Source organism: Mustela nivalis, assembly GCF_964662115.1.
Source record: "Mustela nivalis genome assembly, chromosome: 7".
Classification (NCBI taxonomy): domain Eukaryota; kingdom Metazoa; phylum Chordata; class Mammalia; order Carnivora; family Mustelidae; genus Mustela; species Mustela nivalis.
The window spans coordinates 87,945,489-87,962,423 of record NC_139026.1 but is presented as its reverse complement, the minus strand read 5'-3'; the positions used below and the strand labels follow the sequence as shown (position 1 = coordinate 87,962,423).

The 16,935-nt window shown below is 55.0% G+C and overlaps 1 protein-coding gene across 6 annotated transcripts in view; it reads right to left on the bottom strand.

Annotated features, from left to right (window-relative positions):
- Window positions 1-16,935, bottom strand: part of ASIC1 (acid sensing ion channel subunit 1) — a gene marked incomplete at its 5' end in the record, with an annotated part of 44,577 nt that overhangs the window by 2,568 nt on the left and 25,074 nt on the right. For 3 of the 6 annotated variants that reach the window (XM_082741300.1, XM_082741296.1, XM_082741299.1), the window contains 6 exons: window positions 491-582; window positions 1,001-1,154; window positions 1,620-1,676; window positions 2,066-2,216; window positions 2,499-2,626; window positions 3,253-3,403. In XM_082741300.1, coding sequence (XP_082597426.1) covers window positions 491-582; window positions 1,001-1,154; window positions 1,620-1,676; window positions 2,066-2,216; window positions 2,499-2,626; window positions 3,253-3,403 — 733 coding nt within the window. Of the gene's footprint in view, window positions 1-490; window positions 583-1,000; window positions 1,155-1,619; window positions 1,677-2,065; window positions 2,220-2,498; window positions 2,627-3,252; window positions 3,404-6,060; window positions 6,725-16,935 lie in introns of those variants that run through there. The other 3 variants (XM_082741298.1, XM_082741297.1, XM_082741295.1) reach the window with 3 other exon arrangements.

The window sequence follows — 16,935 nt, the reverse complement described above, 5'->3', positions numbered from 1 at the left end:
GGATCATGGGAAGGTCAGTGGTGTGAGGATACCACGGAGCAGCAGAGCTCTCTGGGACAGGGGCAGGCAAGTGGTATTTGCAGAAAGATCTACAGCATTTGTACAGAAGGAGCACAAAGCAATTCTGGTGGGGGTTCTTATTTTCTTTATGTTTGTCTGCATTTTCCTACTTTTCTAAAGCGGACAGGTATTATTCAGAAAATGGAAAATACCCCAACATTCATTCTCTGGGTAAATTTTCAAAGGCTTATGAAATAGTCCCCCATTCATGCCCACAGTACTATATCTTCCACTATTCCCTAAGAGAAGGTTCAGCCCCATCTTCCCACTACATACCAAGACAATAGAGTTTGGGGGGGAGGCCCTAGGTGGGGGAGGGGTGGCAGGGGAAGAAGGAACTTGTGGGACAGAGGTGGGCAGCCTCTTTGGGCGGTAGGGTGTCGCACCATGCCCGTGACATGGGAAGGGGACAGTGCCATAAGCAGCTCACCCAGGAGCCCTGCAATTTCATAGGCCTTCTTCTGCTCAATAGTCTCATAGTTGAGGACTTCAAAGAAAATGTCCAGCACCAGGATGTTCTCCCTGCAAAGGGGTTGGGGGAGGAGACCTAGGTTCAAGTCACATCTCTGTCCCTCACTGACTAGGTGACCTTAGCAAGTAACTCTCTGTCTCCGCATCCATAAAGTGAGATGTTGATGGGGGTACCTGCCTTGTAGAATTGTCGTGAGGATCAAATGTGATGACAAAAACAAAAAGACGCCCTGCGCACTGGCGAGCAGTTAGAGCAGTAAGGATGAAGATACAGAATGAAGCAAGGAGGAAAGAGAGGTGTTTCCTTTGCTTGTTCCAGCTTGATCTGCACTCCATACCCATCCCAGACTCTTTGGTTGCCTTCCTCTTGTCATCTGCACCTCCTCCTGTCTACTGGCTCCCCAAAGCCCACTCAGACGCTTTACAGTCCCAGCCCAAGGGCCCTGCCCTGCACAGTCAGAGCCCTTACCCTATGTACTGCTCAGACTTGTTGAACTTCTTGGCCAGGTACTTGGCTGATGCTTTGCTGGGGATCTTGACCATGGACAGCTCCTTGCCATAGCGGGTTAGGTTGCAGGGCATTTCACACACACAGTACTCCTGGTCCTTCTCCACCAGGAAGTCTGTGCCCAATGGGGCGAAAGACACCAGATGAGTGGTGCCTTTCGGCCAGTACCTTCCCAACATGAACATCCTGGCCCTGTCCAAAGGAAGCCTGGGCCCTTTCTCTTTTCTTGTCCTGTTCTTCGCCTCAGCCCTTTGCCTGCCCCTATGCCCACCCTGGGCTGATCCTCCTCCAGACTTCCCATGGGTATTTCTCAATCCTTTTATCTCATTGCCTCAGGGCCCTTGAGGGTCAAGCAGCAGAGATGCTGCTAAGAGAGGGGAGGGCCCCTCCCAGGTACTCCTGCCCATTTTTCAGAGGGACTTTTAGGGATGCTGTTTCCAGCCTTGCTAAAGTCAGACACGAGAGGGTTCAAGTGAAGCCTGATCCAGGAGTTACTTGAAGCTTCTGGGGACTTGGTGTGAAATCCCTATGCACGTGGCTCCTACCTTCCCCCAGGCTGCCCTGAGACAGGGGTGCTCACCCAGAGCAGGATCCGCGCACTCCTTGTATTGTTCTGGGGTGCAGTATGGGGCATCCCCTAACAGAGAAGGAAAGACAATGGTGCAGAAGGGACATTAAAGGGTCTTGTGATGATGGTGGGACCAAGAGTCTAGATTCTAGAAGACTCGAGTGGGGGCGGGAGGGCAGAACTAGCCAGGCCCCAGTGTGTCCCAAAGGTAAGCACCACCCCCCGCCACAGGTCATCCCTCCTAGACCCCTTCCTGCCCATTTCTGTGGGTATAGGCAGGAATTGAGGCAAGAGGGTCAAGAGCCATAGGAGTCTGGAACAGGGCTAGAACTGGGTGGGGAGAAGCCATTTAATCTTGCTTCCATGTTGGCAGGAGGCTGATATGCGTGGGGGAGCTAGTGAGGGCCCTTGAAGGCTTGAGGGGCCCCCAAATCACGTTTGGAGCTTTGGGGCCTGACCTGGCATGTGCACCATACGACAGTTACAGTTCTCCACCAGGTAGCGTGTCTCACAGTCGATGCGGCAGGCAGTAATGCTGTAGGAGTCGAAGAAATCCGAGTCCATGGTGACAGCTTTGCAGGTGCCCCAGGGCGGGGGCAGGTAGATGAGCTGCTGGGAGAGCCGGGGAGCTGGGGGGTGTGGGGACTTCTCCCCTAGTCACCTTGATGGACTTCTCTGACAAGACACAGGACTTGGGAGTCCTGCTCCCTGTCCCTCCGCAGACTCTGAGGGTCTCAGAGTTTCCAGAGCATTCCTGTCCATTCATGCGGCTCACTCATCAGATCGGCACGCAGGCCCCAGCTCACCCATCCCTCCTGTATTGATTACCCACCACTCCATCTCGACCCCTCAATACCCCACCCCAGGACCAGCCTCCTGTGGCCCTCTCACCCGCTGCTCCTGGCAGGACACAAAGGTCTGGAACCCTGGGGCCACACCAAAGCCCAGCTGGTCGATGAAGGGAGGTTCATCCTGACTGTGGATCTGCACTTTGATGCCCGCTTCGAAAGACGTCTCATCTATGGGAATGAGGGGCATGAGGTGTATTGTGAGGGCCTCTAACTCCCTGACCTCCTTCAGAGCTGGGGCTATGCCACCTCTCCTAGGGATAAGCACAATGCACACTGGGACCCTGGGGAAGGGTTAGTCTATGGGGGCCCTTGCCCATCCCCAGCCTTCTTTTGGGTTCGATGGCTCCATGCTGCCCCAATGAACCTTGAATCCTACATACTTTTCTTACCTAGCTTCGGCTATGCATCTTGGTGTTTCGAATTCTTTCCCAGACACTCTCTATTTTTCCCCCTCCTTGTCTCCCTTCTCTCTAGATCTCTCAGCCCCAAGGTCCCCGGAGACCAGACTGACGGCAGGCAGCCCAAGTAGAGAGGGAGTTATTTATAGAGCGAGTGGCAGCCACTGATGGATAGGAATGGCTGGTTACCTTGGAGAGTAACTGAGCCAGGAAGGGGGAGCCAGAGAACTGTGAGGGTGGCAGTCAGGTAGAGGCAGAGTTGGAGATGGCAAGATGCTGGGAGGAAGGGAGGAGAGCCCGAGTCCTGCCTCAGGTGCCACAGTGGATCTCGGGAGTCCCCTGGTGGAGGCCAATGGCTAGGGCCATGGGAAGGGGCCCCCAAGAGAAACGACATACCAGTCTCTCCCCATACAGGCAGGTACTCATCCTGCTGGATGTCCAGCATGATCTCCAGCCCATTGCCAGTCCCACCCTTCATGGTCTTCAGCCGCGGACGCCCGTCTCGGCCCGAGTTGAACGTGTAGCACTTGCCATACCTCGTGAAGACCTGGCAAGGGCAGAGTGGAAAGCCTGAGAGTCCCGCCAGCTCCCTCCTACCTACCAAGCCTTGTCCCCAGATCCCTCCACTGCTGTAAACTCAACACACTTCAGGAACCATCTCTTCTTCTCTGCAACCCATTCTCCATTTGTCCTCCTTCCCGCTCACTCTCTGCCCTTCTTTGCCCAGGACAGCCAATCCCTGGGGGCTGCGCTGCCCGTGCTCCTCTGCCACTTGGACAGGCTTCAAGTTGGGTTTGACCAGGGGGAGCTCTCAGTGGGGGAGCAGAGGGCAGAAGGAGGGAGAGCTCATTGTATTCATCCTTCCCCACCCTTCACCCCTCTGAGAATGCTCTGGCAGTTGTTTTGAGCCTCTGAGACTGTAGATCCTGCCAGAAAGCCTCCCTGCAAAGCATTGCTGCTTCTCTGTGCCCCTTGAGCCTGTTGGTGACAATGCCCCACTATCACTAGCTGCCTCGGGCCCCAATAGGCAGATTTTCCTTCCCTCTGCCCACAGCTCTATAAACGGTCCTTTTGTTCTTCTCAGTTAAACTGTCTGAGTGGCGGTCTTCTTCCTGCTGGGCCCCTGAGACATATGCTGGGACCTCCATCACCAGGATCCCGTCACTGCCATACTCCCAGTCCCTCCTGGGGACCTTCTCTTCAGGCCCAAACTCCCAGAGCCTTCTGAGATAGATCTTTTCTCCTGGATTTTGCCTCAGGCATCTGAAATTCTGCTCTCCCCAAGGTCCTTCCCTCCAAACCAAGCTAAAGCTATTTCGTTTTCTCCAGCCATTAGTCCTGTGTCCGTCATTGCCCCTCATCACCAGAACCTGAAAGCAGACCCAGTGGCCATGGCAAGGACCATGCTCACCCAAGCCCCAGCCCTTCCCCTCCCAGGATTTGGTACTGAGCATCCAGATACATGGCATGTTGGGCAGTGTTTGTGCAGAAGTAATAGGGCCTCAGAGGCACTCCCAGCCCTGGGGGCAGTCTTCCCACTCCATGCCTCAGAGCAGCTCTGATCACAGCTCTGAGTACACGGTCACACAGAGAAAAGTGACCCAATTCTTTATGGCCCTCTCCCCACAGTTTTTCTGAGTGTTTTCAGGTTCCCATAAATGGGGCGAGGGCGATTTCCCTCCTGCCTGATGGTGACCGAGTCCACGAAGTGGGTCAGAAGATAAATACAGACATAGCTCAGAGAAACAGAGAGACAGTGTCAGGCCAGACCAGAGCATGGAGGGGATGGTTTACTAATCCCCTTCCTCCTTCCTAGAACAGCCTCCTCCCCCATCCAGAAAAGAAACAGCAAAGTCCACAGATGAAGCAAAGAGGGAAGTCCAGGGACTCCTAATCCCCCAGCCCGATACGCGGTTTTGTGGCATTCAGTCACAGGCTCCAGGCAAGTAACTCTTGCCTACCCTCTACCTGGGAATGTGAGGGACCCCAGGTGGCTGAGAACGCAGCCCTCACTCGGGCTGAGCTCTGCGCTGGGAACTCGTGGACTGCTGCTGCCACCTGGTGGTTCTATGTGAGAAGTGTCTGCTCACCCTCTGTTCAGAGGAAGCCTGGTTGACTCCTTCGTTATCCCATGTTCTGTATTTCTTGGCCTGCCTGAGGCTCAGTGGCCAAAACCTCCAGATCCCTGCCTGCAGCTGGTCCATGATGCACTTATATGATGACACCCATCTGGTCCTGTGCCAGGGAGGAGGTGGGGGGCTGAGGGAAGGGTGTGTGGGAAGGGGAGGCGGGGCATCTGGTCCCTGGAGGGGGCAGAAGAGTCGTCAGGCCAGATGGAACTGGAAGCTGAACTGGGGAGGGGGTGGGGTGCCACTTGGTCTCTCAGCAAGGAAAGCCCTAGACTCCAGAGTGGGAGGGCAATCAGGAAGCCGACTCTCTATCTAGGGCTTCCCCAGGGAAGACGGTCCCTGATCACTTAGAGCCCTGGGGCCGGGGCGGGGGGGGGGAGCACTGAGAGGAGGACTATTATTCTCCCCCAGATAGACAGACAGACACACACACACAAACACACACTGTAGGAGGAAAGACCAAGCAAGGCTGCACTGAAGTCCCCACTACAGTCACTACTGAGAAGGGGCGTGGTGGGGTGGAGTCAGTGACTATCCTTACCCCTCCACCACCCTTCCACAGCCTTCTTCCGCACCTCCAGAGACCAGGAGACACCTGCCCCTGCTCCAGTCCAGGGGTACTAGTCAAAACTGTTAGGGCCAAGTATAGGTACCAACCATGAGAACAAAGGTTGACCTCAAAGACCGAATAAGGTCCCAGATCATGCTGGCTCACAGGGAGGTCTGGGGCAGGGCCAGAGATGCTGGAGAATATTGGGGGGGGGGGGGAGCACACCAGTGGCCTCGAGGCAGCCACTAATTACCAACCAGCACAGATGGATTTCCAGATTCTAGCTGGAAGAGCAGCACTGGTACAGACCTGAAAATAGTAGCCCAGGCCCAGACCCTAGGGCTCCCAGGGCCAGCTCTCTGGCTAGGCCCTGAGGCCTGTCAGAATGGGGTAGGGAAGGGGTATCCCCGGGGGAGGCAGGGGAGGGGCAGGAAGGCCACAAGCCCCAGCCCTGGGAGGTGATGTTCAGGGTGAGCCGTGTCAGGCACCCTTGGGGGGCTGTGCCAGGTGTGGGCCCCCACTCACCACTGAGAAGTTGTGAGGGCCACAGGGCCCCCCGCAGTAGGAGCAATACAGCAGCATGTCCTCCAGCCGGTGGCAGGAGCGATTATAGAAGCGGTACAGGTTGAAGGGCTCCCCGGAGAAGGCCTCGGGCCCCGGTGGGGCAAGGGGCACCCCAGGGTCATCACTTTCATCCAGCCCCAGCATGGGGGCCAGGTAGAGCAAGTCAGGGTAGCTGAGCTGGGACAGGCGCACGGCATTAGTGTTGCAGAGGGTGACGGCCGGGAAGGCCAGCTCCGTGGTGGCCACCTCGTCTAGCAGAGTCACGTGCGGGTAGCTGAGGTAATAGGCGACGCGGTCCCCCACCTGGCACAAGAAGGCACCCAGAGCGAGGACAAAGGCCACTGCCCACAGGGCCTGCCTCAGCCCCGGACCCCCCTCCACGAAGATGTGGCTGGCACCGTGCAGGGTGCAGCTGTTGGCAAAGGCCACCAAATCCACCGGCGAATCCCCCTCTCGGGCCTCCTTTGTCACTGCCTCCGTTTCTTTCTCGTCTTCCTCCTCTTCTGATTCTGAGTTGTGCCGCCGCTGCCAGTGGGGACCCCAAACATCTCCCAAGGGCCCTGGGGCCTCCTCTCCAGAGGAGAAGGACACAGAGCAGAAGATCTGGATGGGCATCTTCTCCGGGGGCTTCCTGGCCCCGGGTGGGTGGGTAGGCAGGAGAAGGGAGAAGCAGATGTGGTCTTGGGTAGGATCTGGCAGGGTCAGCCACCCAGCCCGGTCTGCCAGGTCTCTGCAGCCCCACCAGCCAGCCGGCTGTCTTCCCTCGCTGGGGCCTCCGCTGGCTGGTGGTGTGGCTGAGATGGGCGGGGCGTGGAGAGGAGGACCTGCGGGCCCTGTGCGTCTGGGCTGATGAATAATGGATGGCAGTGGGAAAGGGAGGCTGATGGAGAGGAGGGGGGCCAGAGCCCCTTTCCGGTCACCAGCTCCAGGAGGACAGAGGGTAGAGGACAGTGGAAACCCTGGAAAAGCCTCGGGGCTCCAGGTGAGATGGGACCTAGCAGATTCCTCCGCTCCACAGCCCACAGCAAAAGTCTGTGCCCCTCCCCATGACATTTAAGCCCCCTGTCACCCTCGCATCTGTTCCTCAGCAACTCCCTTGGTCTTCCTTCCCCAGTGCTGGGTCCTCGCCCCCATTCACCCCCATTCTCACCTGATGCAGCCATTCTCCTGAGACACTGGGGCCTCCCGCACTCTCTCAGACCTCTAATTCCTTTTTGACTCACCCTGACTCATGATCAACCCCCATGTCATTGGCCACACCCCCACCTTGTCCCAATACACTCCAAAGACCCCAGTTCCCTTACAGTCACTGCCATGACCCCAATTTACTCAGTTCCTTCCTAAGCCCTTAACTCCCCTGCAATCATTGCCTTGACCACCAATTTCCCCACCGTCAGTCTTTGACCCCATTTATCCTCCCCTCGCTCCCCTGACCCTGGCTGAGCTTCAAGTAAAAACCCCCTCCCCCCACCCTGTGCTGAGCTACACTTGGGTCACTCTCCCCTCCTCCACCTTTCCCTTCTGTGGCTTGGGGGGCAGCCCAGGTTCCATTAGCAGAGGTCTCTCACTGACCACAGACTCATTTATGGCCAGTTCCCGGCACCAGTGGGGGGAGGGACCCCATCTCTTGTTGCTGAAAATCTTCCTGGCAGATCACCACTCCCCTCCCCACCACCCAGCTTGCCCACCCCTCACTGGTGCAGGAGAAGAGTTCGAGGAATTCTTTCTGGCAGAACAATCTGCTAGGTAAGGTGGAGAGTGTCAGGAACCAACCTGGGGTGCCCCCCAAACCCTCAGTCCTAGTCCCTCAGAGGTTCCCCATGCCCCCAGTTTACCATTCTCTGACCCCAGGTCCCTGGCCCCTCTGTATGCTCTGGTTACTCAGGGCCACTGAGTGAGGAACTTGAGCCACCAGTCAAGTCTCTAGGGCCTAGAAGGTGACCTGAGGGGAGGAGTGGGAGGGAGGGAGGGAGGTGAAGCATGTTAACCCTTTTTCTGCAGGGCCAGAGACAAAGCAGCAGGAGTCCCATGAGTCTACTTGGACCTTGCCATTCTTTACCATCACATAGCCCCAGACCCCCTCCCCGCCCCTTTTCTCCCCTCCCTCCCTGCTCCTACACCTCTTCCTTTCTCCATTTGCAAGCAGGGACCCTGGAGTATATTAGGGATGTGAGGCAAGGTGCCAAGTTCCAGCAGAACTGACTGATGTGGGACCTTCAGCCTCAGCTTTGCTGCCAGGGACACAGAGGCCCCAAAAGAAGAGCAGCCTTTGAGATCTGACTCCTCGCCCTCCTTTCCCCATTGCACTGGGCTCCACCTTTTTTGCCTAAACACTGGCCTCCCCACTGGTCTCCCTAACTCCCTGCCTCCCCAGTTTCTCCCCACCTTATATAATACTGTATGTGATTCTGACTGTTCTCTGGCACTGAGACCTTCTTCACCCCCTAGTGCCTCTTGGTAAAATCACACCCATCTTGGGAAAATTTATGTGAGGCCTTTGTAATTTACCTTCCAGCCTCCCTTTCCTATCCAGCACCCTCCCCCAAACAGAAGTCTAATGTCCAGCCATGCCCTTCTCCCATTCTGCAGATCCGCTAGCTCCATGTCTTCCTTGGACTCCATCTAGAGAATTTCTTCTCACTTTTCAAGACCTTATTTACATGTTACCTCCTCCAAGAAGGCTTCCCTGACTGCATAGGGCATAGTGAGTACCCATCCAGGAAACAGAATGAAGGGATCAATTCTGCTCAAGTCCCTCCCTTCAGGCATGAGTAGTAGCCAACAACTCCTTGAGGACAGACTGTGAGAATGAAAGACCAAGACACAGGGACCATGCGAAGAAACTAGAACCAAGGAAGACCAGGGGCACCCAGGGCAACCAGAGAGGTCACTGCAGAGATGAGACAGTCACTGCAGAGAGAGAAGGTCACTGCAGAGATGAGAGAGATAACCCACCACCCCACCTCCAGCTGTTGTCCTCAGGCTGCTTCTGCATGAATTCAGAGGTTCCTTTCCTATTTCCAGTCCTGTGTGCATTTGCCTCCCCGCACCCCTCCCCGTTCCCCCTCAGCTCTCAGAGGGCTCTGCATGTCCTCAGGAAGTATTTCAGCGGTAAGTTGTAGGTCTGGGTTGGGGGTGGGGAGGCTACAGCTGCCCATGCATTCCACACCCACTAGAGGGCGTTGTTCCCCTCCTCAGACTCCCTGGAAGGGCATGTAGATCAGAACTCCAGAGGGAAGAAAGGAAGGCAGGGGACACTTCCACCACTGGGCTTCACCAGACAGAAGGACAGGCACACACAGAGCAGTTTCACAGGACAGCAAGTCCAGGATGGCATGACCCATCTTCCCCCACACCAACATAAAGATCCACACTGCACACCTACACATCACCACACACAGCTCCCTTGTGGGGCAACAAACATACACACACCCCAAATGGATTTCCTCTCTCCTCTAAAATCCTCTCCCGTCTCACCTTGCTCCAGTAGACCAATCCAAAGTTTGCGCAGTAAGGGGAGGTAAGGAAAGTCTCAAGCAGCGCACATAGACCCGCAAGCACAAAGTCCCAGGAGAAAAGCCCCAGGGGAAGTGGCCAAGCAGAGACCCATTCAGGACAACATCCACTTCTGAACCCTCTGTCCAAGGAGGAAAGCCTTCCCCGTGTCAGTCCCTACCCAGTACCGCTCTGAAATTGTGTGTGGTAACTCAGTGGTTTCTGACTTTTTCCACATCTCTTTCTAAACACGATCCCCCCAACCCCTACCCCACTGCAGCCAACATCTGTAGAATGTTTAATGCTTCTCAGTAGATAGTTCATGGAATCCTTATACAACCTAGTGAAATAAACAGGTTTGAGTAACATCGCCCCCATTTGACAAATGGGGAAACTGAGGCACAGTGACCTGTTTGATTCATGGAGAGCAAGTGGTGGGCATGAGACTAATATTAGATCACCCCCTGCAAACCCCTTCCTCCTACATTCTTTCATTTACTCATCAAATATTTACTGAGTATCTATGTGCTGGGGACACATGAAGAATATACAATGGACTGGGTTCCTGCCCTTGTGGAGTTTACGGTCTAACAGGGGAGCAGACACCGTTTCTAAAAATTGTAAAAGTAAATATTTAATTGCAAATCATAATAAGTGCTATGAAAAGGTAATTTGGCTCTATGGGAGCAAGTGCCAGGAGGATCCAACCCAGCCTGGGGAATCAAAGCAAGTTTCTCTGAGGACATGATGCTTGAATTGTGATCTAAACAATAAGGAGGAGTAATTAGGTAAAAGTTTGTATGAGGTGGGGCGGGGGAAGAATATTCTAGAGGGCAGAGTCATGCAAAGGCCCTGAAGATCCTGGGGGTGGAGGCGGGGGGGGGGGGGAGAGCTCAGAGGAGAATATAGCTGGAGAGCCAGAGTGGGGTAAGAACAGTCCGGAGAAACAGGCAGGACCCAGACCCCTTGGGGCCTTGAAGGCCACAGCAAAGATTCCTGTTCAAGGACAATGGGAAGGTTTCAAGTGATCAGAGTAGTGTTTTGAAGAGACAACTAGGAAACAGCCAGAGGGGCTGCTGGAAGACCTATCAGGAGACTATCCCAGGGTGTAGGTGAGACAGGAAGTGCACCAGCTTGGAATGGGGTAATACGGTGGAGATATTTAGGGAGCAAGAGTGGCAGATCCCCTTAAGGGAGGGGAGGGAGATGGAGTGTAGGGATGCTTGCTAGTTTGCGTAAGTGGCTGAATGGTGTGGTGGCTCACTAGGCCAGGAACACAAGGAAAGGACTAGTTTGGGAGATAAGATGGTGAATTTGGCTTTGCACATGCTGGGTTTTGTGAGCCTCGGGGACATCCAAGTGGAGGTGTGAGGGGGGAGATTAGCCACCAGCACAGAGGGCGAGAGGAGAAAGCTGGATGGAAGCACATAATCTGGCTGGTCAGGGTCTAGATGCTTAGGAGATGGCCCAAGGAGAGAAAGTCGGAAGGAAGGATGGAAAGAAGGAAGGGAGGGAGGGAGGAAGAGAGGAAAAGAGATCAAGCCTGATGTGTCAATATCAACCAAAGCCAAACAATACCAACCTGTGACTCAACCACAGCCCCTAGTTACATACCCAAAATATGAGTCCATTGGATAACCAGAGAACATAAACAAGAATGTTCATGGTAGCTTTATTTATAATAGCCAAAAACCTAGTAACCCTCCAAAGGTCTAGCAAGAGTAGGATGGATAAATACATTTTGGTGTAATTATATAATGAGAAGCTACACAGCATTGACAAAGCGTGAACTACCACCGCACAAAATGGGACAATCTCACAGACAAAATCATAAGCAAAAGAAGACAGGCATGAAAGCGTGCAGCCTGTATGGAGGATACATGTACTCTTAAGAACTTCAAGAACAGGCGGAACGTATCTGTACTGACAAGTCAGAATAATGGTTGACTCTTGTGGGCTAATACTGACCAGGAAGAGGCAAAGGAACTTCCTGGGGTGTTGGAAATGTTTTAGACTTTTTTTTTTCTTTTTTGAAAGAGAGAGAGAGAGTGTGTGTGCGATGAATGGGGTTCAGGGTACGGGGAGAGGGTGAGAGAGAATCTCAAGCAGACTCCTCACTGAGCACAGGGCCAGATGCGGGGCTCGATTTCGCCTCCCTGAGATCATGACCTGAGATGAAATCAAGAGTTGATGCTTAATCGACACAGCCACGCGGGTGCCCCAGGAAAGAACACTTTAAAAAAGAGGAGGTGGTCAACCAGTTTGAATGTCATTGAGAGGTTAAGAATAAACATTATTTACAGGATCTGGCCACACGGAGGTCGCTGGTGGCTTTATAGCTCTAACTGTTTGGGTGGAGGGCTCAGTGGGGAACCGCGGGGAGAAGGTAGCCTCAAGTGGAGTGGAGAATGAGTCTGAGATGAGAAAATGGAGACAGTGGAATATCGACTTCATATTTCTGAATTATGTCTGGGAAAGGAAGCAGAAAGAGCGAGAGTGGGGGGCTGGAGGGAGTTGTGGAGCTGAGAGACCTTTGGTTTTTGGTTTTATTTTAGCCTCAACGCTGATACATAGCGAATGCTCAATAAGTGTTAGCTGTATATTGTAGCTATATATTTCAAGATGGGAGAATCTTAAGCGTGTTTCAGTGTCAACAGGTAGATCCCACTGGAGAGGGAAAGACTGACTGTAGACGAGGGAGAGGTGGAATCTTTAGGGTAAAATTCCCATACAGGTAAAAGGAGATCAGATGGAAAGACTAGGCTGAGATTTCAGCCTAGACAAGAGGGATGCTCCCCTACGGGAAGGGGGAGGGCTTGGCTGAGGCTTTGATCTTCTCCCTGAAGCAGGTAACAAGGTCATTTGTTCAGGGTGTAGGGGGTGCTGGGAAGAGTGGCTCTTTGAGATGAGTGGTGAAGTTTGCAGTAGTCACTGGGACCAGCAAGGTGACCTGGAAAACACAGCGGTGTTGCCAGGGGGCCGTGCCCACCCATTTCAGGATGTCGATCATGAGCACAAGGTGACTGCAAGCTGGCCTGTTGTGTGACCTTCACTGGTCGAGCTTGGCTGTCCTGGAGCCACCTGAGGAAAGCCAGTGGCGGGGCTATCCACTAGGGCTGGGATTTGGCCAAATGGTGCAATGAAAAGACGGGAGAGTCAAAAGACTTTGGTGTGGCCAACCCGAGTCTGCCGTTCCTTCTCCTTTGCACCCTTGTTTATCTTTCCTGCCTCCTGCTTCCTTAGAGAGCATGGCAAGCTGGGGACCCAGACACCCTCCTCCTCATGCTCCACACACCGGTTCCTACTGGCACACACAAAGACCCTGGCCTTTGAGGATTTCAAGTCAAGGTCCCACTCTGGCATTCACCAGCTATGTTACCTCAGGCAAGTCACCTAACATCTCTGAGCCTCAGTTTCCTCGTCTCTCAAGTGAAGATATTAATATCTGCCTGCCTCCCAGAATTAGGAGGCTCATGAGCTAAAGTAAAGGGAATTTGTAAATTGCAAAGCTCGACTGGAAGAGATGATTAATTTTGCTGGTATGTGCTCTGCATGCGACCAAAGGTTTGCCTGCACACAGGCTCCCTCCCACAACCGCAATAAGTGAGCTATGTGCACCCCCCGAGCTCATCCATACACGTCCACTACACACTCTAACCCCCATCCACATTCTCAGGCACCCCCACAGAGGGGCACACGTGTGCTTACACACTTGGGGCACACCTGCAAGGGGCATGTCACAGGAAGGCTGAGTTGGCTGCTGTCCACTGTCAAGGCCACTGCAGCAGTCTCACCCCAGGGAGGTCCCCAGCCTGCCTCCATGATCTGATGCATCAGTTAGAGACGCACAGCCCCACAGCCATGAGCTACAGGGCCCAACCTCCCAGGCCTTGCCCCCCCCCGCCCCCCGCAGACACGTCAAGGGGGTGTGGATGAGAGAGGACTGAAAGTGTTTTCTTTCCAAGAAATCACAGTAGCTCAGAAAAACCACCACTTGCCCTCCCTCTCCCTCGGGAGTGGCCCTGGAGAGCCTGGGATGGCCGAGTCTGCCTTTATGGTTTCTTAAGGGAACGTCCCCTCTAGGGAATACACAGCTGTTTCGCGCTCATTTTACAACTTTCCATGAGGAAGATGTGTGATCCACGAGTCCTGGAAAGTCAGTGCCGCACAGCCATTCCAAGCGTAGGCCAGCGTGGGCTTAGCCAGAGAGTCCCAGAGGCTGAAGGAGGGGCTGCCCCTTGGCAAAGAATCATTTAGCCATCTATTTGGAGCCTCCTTTCTTCACGAGAAATTGTGCCTAGAAGCTGAGAAATGGAGCCAGATGCAACTCTGCCTAAAACAGAACCCGGGGCGGGGGGGGGGGGGGTCCCGGGCACAGCCGCACCCCTCGCCAGAACTAGGCACCACTTCTCAGTCTTGCTGTCTGCTTCCCAGTGTTGCCTCCTAGGATCCCCACGCAAGGGTCCTGACTGGAAGGTCCTTTGCTGGAGGGTAGAAGGTGCTGGAGCGCCACCTCAGACCTCCAGTGCAGGCAGGCTTATGCCTCGGTGCCTGCGGGGATGGAGAGGGTGGGGGGGTGGTGAGAGAGGGGGAGTGGAGAGGAGTGGGGGGACTGGCCAATGACCCCTGCTAGACAGCAGTGGGCTGGGCACATGCTGGGGGAGGGCTGCATGGGGGGGGACACCCCACATCCCACAAAACTGGAGATTCTAGATAGCTGATCCGGGCTGGGGAGATGGGAAGGACTCCGCCTACATGTCCAGAGTCCAGTACCGCCTGGTACATTACTCCCTGTTCCCTACGGATGCCTTTGTTACCATCCCCACCCCCTCATCGTGGAATCCCCCCTCCCCTTCCCTGTGAATTGCACTTGATTCTAAGCTCCCTGAGGGCAGGGACGGGGTCTCTTCACCCCTACACTCTGGCGCCCAGCACAGCACCTGGCACTTTGAAAGGGCTCTGACACAGGAAAGAACCAAGTGGAGCTTCGCACTTCCATCCCCAGCCTCCTGCGTCATTCCCCGCCCCCACCCCCCAGGACTGAAACTGCCTTCCAGAAAGTTGAAGCATGCTCAGAAGCAACCTCCACCCACAGCAGAAACGTGGGACCTCTCAGCAGCCCCCCATCCCCACCCCGGGCTTCTTGGACGCTTGCCGGGTGCAGCAGTGAGAGAAGCTTTGGGTTCTCCCTGGGCTGGGGCAGGAGAAAGGCCCAAGGCTTGGAAGCGCTCCTCCTCCCCACCCCTGCATTTCCCACTCTGCCCCCAGAGGCACTTAGTTACTTACATCAATTCTCTATTACTTTAGCCAGCAGCCGGGAGATCAATTAACTTAGAGTAGCCTCTTAGCTAACTGCAATCTGGGAGAGAGGTGGAGTCCAGAATGGCAGGGGGGGAAGGAAGGAGAGGGAGAGGAGGCGAGAGAGAGGAAACTCCGTTATCCCAAGGATGTTTGTGTGTATATGCGTATGAGAGAGAGACACACAGAAAGACAGAGAGAGAGCGACCCTAACCAGGGTCCCCTGGATTCTTGTAACCGGCTCCGCTCCGAGCTCTCTCTCATCTCCTCCTTCTAAGCTCAGGCACTTCTGAGGGAGGGAGAGAAAGCAAGGATGAGGCTGGAAGCAACGCCCTCCTCCAAAGTTAGCCTCTCCACTCCAGCTCTCTCCTGTCCTGCTGCTGTCTGTGGTTGCTCCCCTTTCTTCCTCCCCCCTCCACACCCCCAAAGACAGCCCAGACTCTGCCCCTGAGCAGGGTGGCCTGGGACCCTCCTTCTTTCTAGCAGTCTGGGCAGCCTCTTCCTGCAGCAGCCCCTCCCCTGCCTGCTAGCTGGAGGGAGCAGACCCAGGTGGTGAGGCCAGGCCTTCCCCAGGGACTCCTGGTCTTAGCCGCTCTGCAGTGGGAGGCGGGAGAGACAAGCTAGGGTGTTGTGGGTGTGAGGGGTGTCAGCGAAGGGGCAGAGTTAAGTTGGGGATGAGGAAGCCCCCATGCTAGTCCTGACTCTCTCCGGGACTTGCCATCCCTAGCTCAGCTTGTTTAAGATGGCCTCTCCCTCCCTTCCCAAGGTCCCGGGATCACCCACCTATGCCCACTGCTTCTCTCAGTTTCTCAGCCCTGTAGATACGGAAGAGTCCTGCCCCCCTCCAGAACCTTAAGTAGATTTCTGTGCCCACCACCCCTCACTCCATCTCTCCTCTGGGGAATTTCTGCCTCTACTCCAGGGTCCTGGGGGGACACTCCTGTGGGCCCCCGCAAGGATTCATGTCCCCTATCTCTTGTCCCCCCAGTTCCACCCACCTCCCGAGAGAGAGAATACTGGCGCCACTGCACACCCACCCCCAAGATTTCCATTTTCTACTCTCTCCTTCCTTCTCTTCCAGGGTCCAGAGATGAATTCCCTGCTCTCTCTCCCCCAGGCAATGGCTCTGGGTCTCAGCTGGAGCAGGGGGACGGCATGGGGCTGACTGGGCAGCCATCTGCCAGCCCCCTCCCCTCGGTGCTGTTCAGCATTCCAGCCACACAGGCGCTCCCACTGCCAGGGACAGATAAGGTGCAGCTGGAGGCTGGCACCAGCTGCAACTGTGCTCACTCCCTCCGGCCCCCACCCAGACCCAGGCACACAGCTGCGCCCCTGGTCCCCCTCCATGGAACCCCTGCCCTGCCTTGGTCTGACTGCCCCTGAGGTGGAGTGGCAGAGCAGAGCCTCCAACCCTGTTGCCCTGGCAACCTGACATCCCCCCCCCCTCCAAAGGAAAAGAGGTGGCCAGGGAAGAGGGGTCCTTGAGAGTGGGTTCCGTGTTTGCTTTTTTTTTTCTTCTTTTTTTGGTAGCTCAGCAGAGAGCTACTGAGGTTGACCCTCTGCTTCTTCAGTCTGAAACCAGTTTCTCCCAGATTTGGCTCAGGTTCCCCATATTTATCCCCACTCTCCCAAGCGGCCCCAGCTACAGCTGGAGGATGGACCTGGTCAAATACGCTGTGACCACCAGTCCCCTGTGGTTGAGCTGGACTGAAAGTACCTCTGAGGGGAACGCTTGTCCCTGCAGACCACCCTGCCAGAGGAGCTGGAGTCTCTGAGGGACCAGAGTCTGCTCCTTCCTATGCCTCCTGAACTGTCTTCCCTGAGCAGGGATCTCCCAAATTGAATGAGCTTGGTCCTTGGAAACCTGCAGCGGACTTCACGTGTACCTGTGCACATTATATTTTGCAAAAACTGTGAGCCAGGGCTTGGACTTCCAGTTAGAACCTGTTTCAAAGCAGCAGAAGATGCCAAGGAGGTCTCTCCTAAGCTCTGACCCAATAGGCAAATGTTTCCTGTCAGTGCCACATCTGTCCTGGGGCTAGA